This window comes from Haplochromis burtoni, unplaced genomic scaffold (assembly GCF_018398535.1).
Source record: "Haplochromis burtoni strain Fernald_Lab_line unplaced genomic scaffold, NCSU_Asbu1 Contig_68, whole genome shotgun sequence".
Classification (NCBI taxonomy): domain Eukaryota; kingdom Metazoa; phylum Chordata; class Actinopteri; order Cichliformes; family Cichlidae; genus Haplochromis; species Haplochromis burtoni.
The window spans coordinates 343,373-356,336 of NW_024582429.1; the positions used below are offsets into that span (position 1 = coordinate 343,373).

Below are 12,964 nucleotides of genomic sequence, written 5' to 3' on the forward strand. Positions count from 1 at the left end.
GGGGGAGAGGGAGTCGCTGAAGGATCCGAACGTTGTCTGAATGGACTGACAGCTTCCAGCACTTTGTCAACGGTAGGAGAAGATTTCGTTTTTCTCCCAGTAAAACCAGTTAACAGCTTACGAAACGCTGCTCGGTGTGTCTTTTCAAGCATTTAAAGCTCAGATTCAGCTTGAAAGTGATGCCTCACTGCTCTGAGGCAAAAGCACAACACTCCACGGCTGTTGTGTGTCTATGCACGGGCACTATATTGGGCTTTGCACTCTGAAAACAATGTATTCTAAATATACAGCTGTAAATCTAAAACAAAGTTCACCCAACCTGAGCAGAACAATAGAGCTGCTGTGAAGCTATTGTCTCAGAGCTACAATCTCTGGTATTGACTTTCCTCCCTCTACATTTACAGAGCAGATTTCTCGCCACAGACATGCTCATGTGCTGCATGCTGTCATGGATATAATGCATGCACGCTTTGTGTCTGCAGATCACATCCATAGTTGATCTCTTTGTGCTGCAGTTTTTATGTCTGAGTGTCTGTAAACAGTGTTACTGACTCCAGATCTGCATCAGGGATACAGACATGGGGATTTATGGTGTTAATGGAAGGTGATTAATCATCAGACGTGGTTCTGGTTCTGACATTTTAGATTTTTTTTTCATGCAAAAATTGGACAGGTTTGCTAAACACTAAGAATTCAGCATCTCAGATGACAAAGGTTCACCAGTGTGTTGACTTTGATGCTGATGCTTATCGGTATTTTTGTGCAAAGTTTATTTTTTTGTCTGCATCCTCCCTGCTGAGGGCTCCTTCATCGCCTTGCTCTGGCTCCCATAAATCCATCGAGTTTAGAGGAATCTGAAACTTTGTGGGATTAATAGCCACGTCTTGCTACTAGTAGTGGATATATAATTGGCTGCAGATCTACACGAGACGCCGAACTGCTTAAAAAATAATTTACACCTACTTTCACAAGCATAGCCTCAATCATATGTCCAAATATAAAAAAAGGGACACTTTTGGTGACGCTGATTTTACCTGTAAAACGCTAGCGTGCTGCTAACTCAAGCTGATTGGTCACTTAAAGGTTTACAGGACACGCTCCCTCACCTTTTGCAAACGAAACACTGAAGCGGCTGGATGGCACTTGGAGATGATTGAAATGGAAGTGGCAGTGATTCGTGGTGCTGTCGCAGAAAGGAATTTTGCGACAATCGAATCCCTAAAATTGTCTCTTTTGTCTCAGCTCCTTCTGTCCGAAGCACGATGAAAGCCCCCTGTGGAACCTGAAGTCCAGAGCGCAGGAGTTCTTGAGTGCCACTTCCACACCTTCATCCACTCATGGGCTACAAGCTGCTTCTTTCATGTCGCTTTTAGCTTCTCAGATGACAGGATTTCTGCTTTCTGGTTTTGTTTGTATGTTTGTACAGACAAACACAACCAGCACCCTTATTCAGGGCGTTATTAAACCTCTTATGGGTATTGATAAAACTATTTAAGGTTTCATTGACGAAGTAGCCCCACGTGAATGAGCTTTGAGTGTTTGTGTTGTTACAACAAGGACTTTAAAACATGGATGTAGTCACTGCCATGGATTTTTGGACTTCACACTTATTTGGAGCCAGAATATTGAGATAAGAGTGCAGAGTGCATTCATCAGCTAAACCTGGTGAGCTTTCATAGCAAACTACAAACATAAACCTGAGCGCTAGCATTCAGACACAGATAGTGAATAAAACACTAGATTTTCTTTTCACAGAAACTGCAGCATAAACTTCCTGGATGGCCTGCACCACAAAGCCCATAATATTTTATTTCACAGAAATATTTGTTAGTTCAGCCCTGCAGAGGAGACGTGAAAATAAAACCATGCACATCTCCTCGGCAGGCAGGAGGAAGACGGTTAGAGAATGTGAGATTAAATCAGACAAAGAGTGTACCGCTGCCTTCTGTTGCGTGGGGATCGCAGCAGCCGAAATGCTTTGGCAGTAAAGGAGAGCGCCCAGTGATGCGCTGCTGAGCGCGCAGGGACAAAGCCTCAGTGTTCGCAGGCGATGTAGGTCGAGCCGGTTAAAGCCGGCTGCTTTGATGTGCTGCACAGCTCCGTGAGCGCCGTGGGAGCGGACGGCCGAGCCTCGCCGGAGGCCGCCGCACAAGAGGACGCTGAACTCCAGCGCCGTGACGGCTGGCGTGATGCAGTCTGACTTCTGCAAACATTTCCAGAGGGACGAGCTGCTCACGGGACAGAAGTAATCTCTCCGGTTTTGTTGCTTCTCAGTGAGCAGATTTAAAGAACAACAGTTCACATGTTAACATTAGATCAGTGGTGGTGAGCTGAATGACTGAGGATGGAGCTGAAAGGCCAACAACAACCAGCACAGAGAGGGGAAGAGTCAGCACTTTCCAGGGCTGATAAAGGGATAAGTCCGAGGGAGGATGAAAACTCTTTAGCTTTAGTAATATTTCTGTATGATTTCAAACTGATCTCACCCATACTTTTTGTGGCATCACTGAAGTAGACATTTGGTCTTTACCGATGTCTGAAGGTGCTGAGGATGTGGTTTGTACATCTTTCAGTCAGTAGGTACTCGTCTTCCAAATGACTCTTTACTCGTTGTGTAAAATGTAGCAGACCTGGACATGTGCAATTGTTATGAGATGATCAGTGCTGTTTGGAGTTTTAGCCAAGAGGCAAGAAAGTCTGCAGTTTCACTTGCAACCACTTCAGGCTTCTCTAAAAGTGAGTCCATCCCCACAGACCCCACGTAAATGTCCAAAATCATCCATGTTCTAATGGTTATCAATGAGCAAAGAGCAAAATGCAGAGTCCAGAAGCCAATTAGTGATAACTACAGTGGTTACATCTGTCTTTTATAAATAGTGTGTGGTTTTAGCTCATAGCTGTGAGGTGTGGGTCTTTATATTATTCCTTTTGTCATAACCAAAAGCCAAAAATCTAAAAGCTGAAATGATTATTTCAGGATTTTATATACAATAAAAGAAATGTAGTAAATCTTCAGATTAGAGAAACTGAAACCAGGTGATAAGTTGACATTTTTAGAAGCAGTGTCATTTATTAGTTATGTAAGTGGTTGGTCATCTTTTCAGTAATTATAATCTGTATTAGGGCAGGGCAGTATGGCCAAAAACATTTATCACAATATATATTTGAAAATTTGCGATAACTATATAACTGACGATATAATGCATGTGAGACTCCACAACTTTAAACTTAAAAGAGCTTATACACACACAATACGGTAACATTATGTTGAAGCACAGTACGTATCACTCCGCGAGGCTACAGTAGCTGTAATGCTCCGACGATCCATCAAGCTGTGCGGCTTCGTAGCTTAGCAAAGTCGTACTGAAACATTTTTTTGACAGATTTTTAAGCGCCGCGTACCAAATTAAATCGGTTCGGTAATAACGACGGCCCGCTAGCATGCTCTACCAAAAAATGTGCTTTGGTGTGTATCTGACGGACGAAAGCCAAACCAGTTCGACTGAAGTTGCAGCATTTTTACAAACAAATTCTGGTTCATCCGTTTCATTCAACGATCCGCTTTCACCCTTCTCATTCTCCATCGCCGCCATGCTTTTTCTGCCACGTGCGCATGAAAACAAAGGCACTGCGCATGCGCGTTTTACCCATATTCTATCGCGATATTTGATTTTCTTATCATTGCCTAACATTGTATCAATATTACCGTGAACGGTATCTATATAGTAGCAAGAACCCACTGTACACACGGTTTTTGCCATGCCCACAGGGCTCGTTTGCTGTGCTTATGTATTCAAAAAATTAATGTATCACGTTATTCTTTATATCTTCAATATAGAGTCAGATGACAAAAATGTCTTTTTACAAATGAAATTTGTTCTTAGATTTTTGACTTGTGTTAGAGGAAATCATGACACGTTGTGATGGGTATTTTTGTTTGAGCTGCAGATAACCTGACAATCACTTCCTTATTTAAATAATCAGTTATTGTCACGTTAAAAATGTTTTTATGAAGTGTTGTTCATCATCTGCCCTGGTGAGATCTTCTCTGGGTGGAATAGGTGATAATGAAACTGTCATTCTTCTGCTCTAAACAGAAGAATTGAGATTTTTAAAAGCTGTGACATTCACAGTGTCTCACAGCAATAATTCATGTTTATCATTTGTTACCAAAAGCCCAAACTCCCAGATTACTCCGTTTACAGTCATACCTGACAGAAGCAAGTCGACATGCTTAGCGCGAACCATCAAATGTATGGCATTTGTTCCTAAAATACTAAATTTATGGCAATAAAAAGCTTACAGGTAGTGAACTGAGAGGAAGGGTCATCAGTAATGGCAAAAAGTCACCATTTTCTTTCACTGATTGGCTGTTTTCTTTTAGTTGATTGATTGGACCTGTCGGTTCACAGAGTTCAGTGGACTCAGCTTGACAGACAATGACTGATGACCAACAGCAACCAGAAGACATTTCAGCCCATTAGAGCTCAAACTGAAGCTTTTTTGTAGCATTAATAAAATATACGGTAAACACAAGAAAAGCCCAAGGCTGCTGCTAATGATTGCTGGCGTTATTGATCGCTGTAAAGACTTTATTTTAGTTATTCTGTCTGTTGAGAAAAGGCTCAAGGAGACGGCCTAAAATGTATTTTTAAAAATTTATTTTTTGGTCACCCCAAACATACTTTGGTCACTGTGAAATAGCTATAGGCAGTGGCAGAAAAACTAAACTGTTTTTGTTTTTGTTTTTTTTTCAAAATGGCACATTATTAATCACCTTCTCCTTAAGTGGAGCCATTATTCTCTTTATGGAAAGCTTTTTAATGTCTGTTTTAAGTACATTAGCTCAGACAGTTAAGCTGCCAGACTGTCGCATCTCAAATCCCACATGTGTTTCGTCTGGTCCTGGATTCTGAACATTGCAAGACCGAGGTTACTATCAGTCATTCTGTCAGGGTTCATGCTCTCTGCTTGTGCTGTTATCTTTAATAAATACCAAACATTTCGTTTTGAGAACTTGAGTTTGTCTTCAGATTGTCTTCTATTTTTTTTGTCTTTAAAGTGGAACAAAGTCCTCCATTAAAAAGGCTTGTAAAGCTTTACTCAGAACACATAATAAGAGCTTTGACACCTTAAAAAGCAGATAATTTGGTATTTTTGTTTTTGTGCTTGATCTCTCTCCAAACAAAGAATAAAACTACAAAAATACTGACATATGCTATTCCTCAACCTCCTAGTAGATGCACCTATCGTATAAATGTGAAAATCTGTGGTGATGTTTAAAAAGAAATTGACCTGCATCTACGGTATGAATGTTGAAATCCTGCATGATCTGGGTCCCGAGTTATCACATTGACAAACTTGGGTGTTCACGCTGCCTGAAAGATATGTCAAGGACTTTAGAACCGGGCACTTTCAGTGTAGTCACACTAGTTAGCGATAAGAAGTCAGCCATTGCTAAATTCTCATAGAGAACTGGCAAAACAATGTGAGAGATATGGATATTCATCAGAAACAACCAAAATAAAGAAAATACACCTCTAAACCTATTTAGAAATCTTTGAAAAGAGAACGCCTGGCGTCAGATGGAGGCAGCCTCTGGTGTGCTGTTGAGACTGTTACCAAGTCATCACCAAAGAATCCACCAGGGATGGGCTTCGCCAATCACTAATTAACCAACCAGTCATCCAACTTTATTATAGGCCTCTGTAGCATCAGTTATATCGGAAGCGGATGATATCTCGTTACTGAACGAAAAGTTAACTGAAAGCTTTTTTTAAAAATTGTTTTCGAGTGGCCTCAGCGAGACTTTACTTTATCACTTAGTTGTGGTTATTTGTTTGTCATAGGCTAACAAACAATTAGATCAAGTATTTTTTCCAAAGTATTTTTTTCATGTTTCTTAATATTTTTTTTTAAAATGTCTACCTTTTTTTTCCCAATAAGATTCCAAGATTAATTCCACCAGATGGTTGTGAGTAACAAACCATCTGCTGCGACATATTAATAAGCTACATGATGGTATTGCTCTTCTTTAATTTAACAACAGATTTAATTTCTTCCTGTCACCATATTATTGGCTAAATAGACCTGCTCATCGGTGCTCTTCTATCAGATCTTTTTCTTCTTCCATTTTCAAATTTATTTATTTTTTTTAGATCCACTTTTAAAAACTCATGGTGGGATTTAGATTGGGATTATTTTATGAATTGTTACTTTGACAGCAGTCAGAATCCTTCACATGCTCTCCAGATAGGATTAAAGTCACTGACTGTAGCAGGAAATATTAAAATCCCCCTCTAGCATAAATCCCATACACTTTAATGCTCCACTTAGGCAAAGAGTATTTTAGAGATGAAGGCTAACATCAAACCTGTAACATACTCACTGCGCTAAGTGGGTTTATGTTCTGTACTTGTAACTGCTTTATTTAGCATGTTAGCATGCTAACATTTATTGATATAATGTGCACATGGGGCTGATGTGAGTCTTAATAGAACTGCAGGCTTTTTCTTCAATAGATTAGAATTATTCAAACTTCCAAAAACTGAATAGTTTGTACAACGAAGTTTAGAAGAATAAGACAAAAATCTTTATTTATTCATTTATTACATTTACTATAGTAGTGCAGTTCAAAGGCCCTGAGTAATAGTGAACGATAACATTTGGAGAAAGTCTTACAAAGCTGAGAAATTATCACCAAAAGTTCTTGTTTTATGTTCTCAACTTCAGAGTTGGAGGAGTAACAGGGGGAGCACAAGGTGGACATCGATAGTCCTGACAGTATTTGGCACTCAATGACACCTCACCTCCAACCGACCGTGGCAGATGGCCCCGCCCCTCCCTGTTCCTGGTTCTGCCAGAGGTTTCTTCCTGTTAAAAGGGAGTTTGTCCTTGCCACTTTCGCCAAAGTCCTTGTCTCATAGGGCTTAGTCTGATTGTTGGGGTTTCTCTGTGTTATTCTAGGGTCTTTACCATCGGCGTAACTTTGTGTTGAACATTGGGGGGGTCAAGATGTCTGTCTAAATAAATAAATAAATCTGGGTAAATTCCCAGATGATTAAACATGCAACTATTTTGCTGGTAATACCTGAAATGAGTAAAGAAAATCAACAGCCTATTTATGCAAGATAATTCATAATTTTATTGGGGGGGTTATATTGGTTGGGTCTGATTATTGGGGGGTCATAACCCCCCTGGAAATTACGCCTCTGGTCTTTACCTTACAATACCTTGAGGCAACTGTTGTTGTGTTTGGTGCTAGATAAAGAAAACTGAATTACATTGAACGTTGCAGACTTATAAAAACGAATCTCTGCTCAGATAAACATATAAATTGTACTAGTGGAGCTCAAAGTAAACCAAAAACCTAAGAGGTCCTAAAGGTTAATAACTGTAGATATGTGTAGCGGTGCGCTTTCAAAAAAATGTTCTTGCTCTTTTGAGTGTACTGGGTACAAAAAGAAAACCACTGTGGTGGTTTATGTTATAATTGTTAGTAAATACCTTGAAATCTTTAAATGTATAAGACATAAAAGATTCTTCAGACTGTGAAGGAGGTCATCTAAAGCTCAGGAGTCTTTTCAAGTGTTTGGCCTGTTCGTTTAGTGTGTTTGAGCACAAATGTTAACCTTATGTGAACAGTCAGCAGCTCAGCAAAGGCGTTAGGATTCATCCTACAGACGTCCTGGATATGTGCACCAAATTTCATTCCAGCCCATCAATAGCTGGAGAAATCTGGAGAAAGTCATGATGCTGCTGTTTCACCAAATGTTCACGAAGCAGACATCAGTTCTTCTTTTGTCTTTTATGTCCAAATCATCCCTGAATAGGTCATTTTTTCCCCTCTTGTTTTTGGAAACTCTCTGAGGTATGAAAGATTTTTGTCAGGAGGAAGGCATAGAGTAAGATGGCAGCCTTTGTTCATAAATATTTTTTCAGCCTGGTGACGCATTGATTTCACATTACAAATGATTAATTGGGTGCCGATGTTTTGCAAGTCGATGTTGGCCTGAACACACACGAGGTGGCAGAGGCTGTTTTTCCTGCGGCACCGGGAGACCATTACTCAGCACTTCTGTCGAGTTTGTCAGGTTTACTCATCATCACAGCGGCAATAGTATTCTTCTTGTAAGTGATCAGTGGTCTCCTCGGATTACTCTTTAGATTACACCTTAGAAAACACAGAAGGAAGCTTCTGACTTTGTCTTTGGCTCAGGTTTTGTGGATCTATGAGTTCAGGAACAAATCCTAAAACGAAGAAGAAATTTCAGCTTTAAATCTGTCCCTATGCAAACTAAATGTACCTACAGGGACTCAAACATCAACCATGTGTCCCAGTTAAAACTCTGGGACTCTCTACAAGCTCCAGCATTCCCAGCATTGAAACCAGACCCTTCAATAAATGTATTCTGTTTGTTTTACTGTGAACGAGACATTATTAGAAACAAGAGTGTGACATTTTGGCAGTCCAAGAGAAGCTCGAGTTCTGCAGGGAACCGCTAGAAACACAAAGCATCGTCAGGCTGTAGCCATGGCAGCTGTGCCACCTTGCTGCTGCTGTTGCTGCAGGAAAATCAAAGGTCATTAAAACTCACAGCTTTCTGACTCTGTGCCACTCCAGCTTTCCATCAACAGGCGCTCTTCACCGTTGGACTGCACCCACCTGCCAAGCGGCGCAAAAGACAGGTAACCTTATCAGGGCATAACAGACGTAAAGCAGACTGGTTGAATTCCAGCCGGGCTTTGTTTACCGACTGAAAGAATGATGGGAAGGCGGTCTCGCGCCGCTCATCAGAGGCAGACATGGCTCCTTGATGCCCTTGGGGGAGCAGTTACCCCTTAGACTTAGCGGGAGCGCCGGGAGCTGCAGCTAAAAAACGTTACACCTAATTAGCGGTGGTTGTGGCTCCTTTCATCTCCGGGCTGTTTGATAGGACTTCAGTGTGAGAGCACGTGAGGAAGTGTTCACGCTCGGATAGCAGGAAGACACCGAGGGTGAAACATAATTAATGCATATATGTCAAAGTTGCTATGGTTAGGTAAACGTCACGATAGAAAGTAAATGGATGGTGAGTTCTCTGCTTGATCTGACAACAAAATGCGTCTTTTGTAGAAGACCAGCATTCATATTTGGTCATTTGGTGACATCATTCGACTTGTTGCCAAGTTTTAGTTTTCTAAATTCTCACAAAGTTTCTAGGAAATCAGCAAACCTGAATTAATGAATCATTGAGCCCAGAAATCAAGTACATGATTTAATTAACATGATTTTTTTTTCTTCTTAAATTTTAGTGGGCTAATTTTTAGTGAAAATACAAAGGAGGTGACTTTAATGTTTATTGCTAGTATTGCTCCCATGAGCAGTACTAGCTAACAGTATAACGGAGGATTATGGATAATAGAGTCCAGTAATCTAAAGTCAAGACAAAGTCCAGAAAAGGACAAAAACTAACAGTATAAAGCATAGATAAGAGCAGTTTTCCCAAAAATTAGGAGATTACTGTGGTGGGTTTTTGTTGTTTTGGTTCTTTTGTCTGATGCAAGCTTGTACATGGAGTACTTGTTATTTAAAATAATGATTTGGTTTCACATAATAGCAGCAGTGTCAGTAATAACAATGGTTTTCTGGGCTCCTTTAATGCTCCAAATGAAAGTCTGAAACAGAACAGGTGTGTGGAAAAAACATTTACTGTCCTTTAACAAAAGGTCTCTGCAGTGTCTCTTTGTGCTGTGAAAATGTGTTTGACACACGAACAAAGAAGGGAGGCGCAAAGTGCTCCTCCTGGCATTATTTGATCATCCTGAAAGCAGAGGTGAGATGCTTCGTTCTCTTTGTGCATCTGGTCTCGTGTTCATTTACTGGGCCCTCGCTCTGACCCTGTGAACTGTACTGCTGGCTGAGCAGAAAAACTGTGCAAGAAAACGGCCATTATTTTGAAAAGGGCTCGAATTTTAATTAAAAATCTACCTACGTATCTAGCATGTAAAATTGAGATGCCCGAGTGTGTCTGTTTGCAGCTCTAAACACTCTCTGGCTGTCTCATCCTTTCTGTGCTTTATTGACCTTGTCAGAGGGATGCTGAGAGGACCGGTGATAGACAGCCAGTTGGCTCCTTTGGGTTCAGCTGAGTCCTCATTTTTATCAGCTTGTCGTACTTTAATGCTCAGCACATACTGTTTATTTCGAGGGCCATTTCCATCCTCCGCTGTCACTCCAACACAGCCGAGCTCACGGCTTCCTTTCACTGTTTTTTAACGCAGTGTTTTCAGCATGTCAGGGTTTCAGTTTTGAACATGTCAGTCCTGCTTTATTTAACAGTAACAGAGGTTCTGAAGAAACAACAAGCACAGTTAAATACTACATTTTGTTCAAAGCACAGCCAGACTTATACTGTTAGCTTAAAAATTCAAGATATTCATCACTGATGTCAGTTTGAGTTTTTCTGTGTGTAACAGATTGATGCATTACTGAGATTTGGAGGCAAAGACATAAAACCTAGTTGTGTAAGATGCAAGTAGGCTATGAGACTAAATTCACACCAAAAGTAAAATGTTGCTGTAACAATACTGTTTGATAATAAATTTCATACAGTTGGAAAGCCTGTTTATTTCCCCTTGAACAGTGCCGCATATGTACCCACAGCTGCTGCTCAACCCACAGTCATGGGTTGAGCTGCTCAACAGAGTTGAGTATGTGGGTTGAGCCCATGAAAAACTTGCCAAAAATCGTGTTCTGTTCTCAACTCTTGTTCGATGTCGTTTATATGATTGGACAATTGAGAGCTGAAGAAACGAGACACCCATCCATCTATCCATTCGCTTCCGCTTATCCTTTTCAGGGTCGCGGGGGGCGCTGGAGCCTATCCCAGCTGTCATAGGGCGAGAGGCGGGGTACACCCTGGACAGGTCGCCAGTCTGTCGCAGGGCCAACACACAGGGACAGACAACCATTCACACTCACATTCACTCACACCTAGTGGCAATTTGGATTATCCAATTAACCTATCCCCACAAGCTGCATGTCTTTGGACGGTGGGAGGAAGCCGGAGTACCCGGAGGGAACCCACGCAAACACGGGGAGAACATGCAAACTCCACACAGAAAGACCCCGGCCTGATGGTGGAATTGAACTCAGGACCTTCTTGCTGTGCGGCAACAGTGCTAACCACCGTGCCACCGTGCTGCAAACGAGACACGTTACATGAAAAGTTCTATTCATGTAACAAACAACTCGGTGGAACGTGGAAGAACCAGACTCACCTACAAACACTCAACGTTTACGCTGAGCGGTCAGTGCAAACCGGAAACGGAGACCTTCAAAGGCTCAACTTTCAAAGTAAGTTGCGCCTTTTGAGTCATGCTCACAGGACGACTTTTACTTTGAAGGTAAATGGTCTGTTTTTACAGTTTTACTACCACTTGGTGAGCAGTTGCAGACAAGTCAGCGTCTTTCAAAAATGAACAGAAAAAAATGACATTAAATTCTCAGAAAAACATTATTTTTTCCTGTGGGTTGTGTTTTTTTTTTGTTTTTGTTTTTGTTTTTGTTTTTTCACAATAAAAGCCACCCTGTGAAGCAGCAGGAAGTGTTGGGTTAATAAAGGCTGTTGTTTAATCCAGCTTGAGTACGCTGCAAACACTGAACCTGAGATCAGTGACATTAAAAAAAAAATAAACGTCCCGGTTCACGTGTTGCATTTGTTTCAGTAAAGTAAATCTGCATTAATAGGCTTTTATTTACTCAAATCACAGTTTTACTCTCACTGTGTTTTTTCCAAGCGGACCATACTCTGTTGTTGTTGTTGTTGTTGTTGTTGTTGTTTGGGTTCATTGTTTTCACACGCGTTACTTGAATTTCTTGTACACATTTCCCCATCGTGCACACTCACACTGTAGATGGGAGCCAAGTGGGGACAGATGGACCCGAAACACAGGATGTGGCTAGCATCCCGTCTCCTTCAACACTTTCTCATCCCTGTTAATGAGACATGGTGCAATTCTGCTGGGCCATCAGGGCTGTGAAGTCTCCGCATTCATCCAGAGATCTGAAGTGTTGCTTGGCTCCCCTCGGCAGCAGAAGGAGCCGGAAGGCGAGACAGATTTGCTGAGTGAATGGCAGCAGGCGTGACGGAGAAGAAACACGTCAGTTCGGAATTAGACGTTCGTTAATGTGGAAAGATCGTTAATCTGCTGCAGAGGATCAGCGCTACAAATAGTAACACTTCTCTGCTCTCAGGGATGGACTCGTTCAATTAGTTTTCTTCATTTTCTTTCATCAGTCAGCATCAGGACGTTGTGCCGGGGTTATATTGCCTATCTCACCCAAAGCTATTCAACTTGGATGTCTTTGCACAAGGTTAACAAAAAAGTTTGCTGCTCGGCGACTGAAGTTCTATTTGTGTTAAATAAAACTAGAATAAAGTAGAAACAGAACTCAGGTGCAGGGAGATTTTCTGTTTTAACCTTGTGGCTGTAGTAATGACACGTGGTGCTTTTTCCATTATCAGTATTATCTATACAAAGCTAGTTATATAAGAGTTAAAACCCTTTATAATCTAAAGCAAATGTCCTAAAATATTATTAGAGAACCAGATAATTAGATCGTTTTTTTTTAAACAAACACTTGGCAACTAAGAACTACCTTTTAACAGGAAGGAGAGACATCTATATCATCTATATAAACATTTTAATCTTGCAAGGATGCTAATTTACCTTCATTTACCAAACTTGCATCATTTTTTGTCTTTTGTATACTGAATGTAATACAACATGAATTTGTGTCTGATGCATTATTTGTGCCAATTTTAGTTTCTGTTTAGACTTTGAAGGTAACTGAGCTGTGTGAATAACGAACTTCTGTCTGAATCTGCGTATATTAAATGGGCTTTGATAGAAAAATTCCCACCTTTTTGTTCTTCGATTATGCTCTCTTTGTTGCTATGAGGAGCTGTGGTCTTAGAAA

The 12,964-nt window shown here is 40.8% G+C and overlaps 1 protein-coding gene across 1 annotated transcript in view; it reads left to right on the forward strand.

The window, feature by feature from the left end:
- unm_sa1261 (un-named sa1261) overlaps positions 1-12,964 on the forward strand; it is a 20,647-nt gene that overhangs the window by 261 nt on the left and 7,422 nt on the right. The window contains exon 2 of the mRNA XM_042221523.1: positions 23-72. Within this exon, the coding sequence (XP_042077457.1) occupies positions 23-72 (50 nt within the window). The remainder of the gene's footprint in view (positions 1-22; positions 73-12,964) is intronic.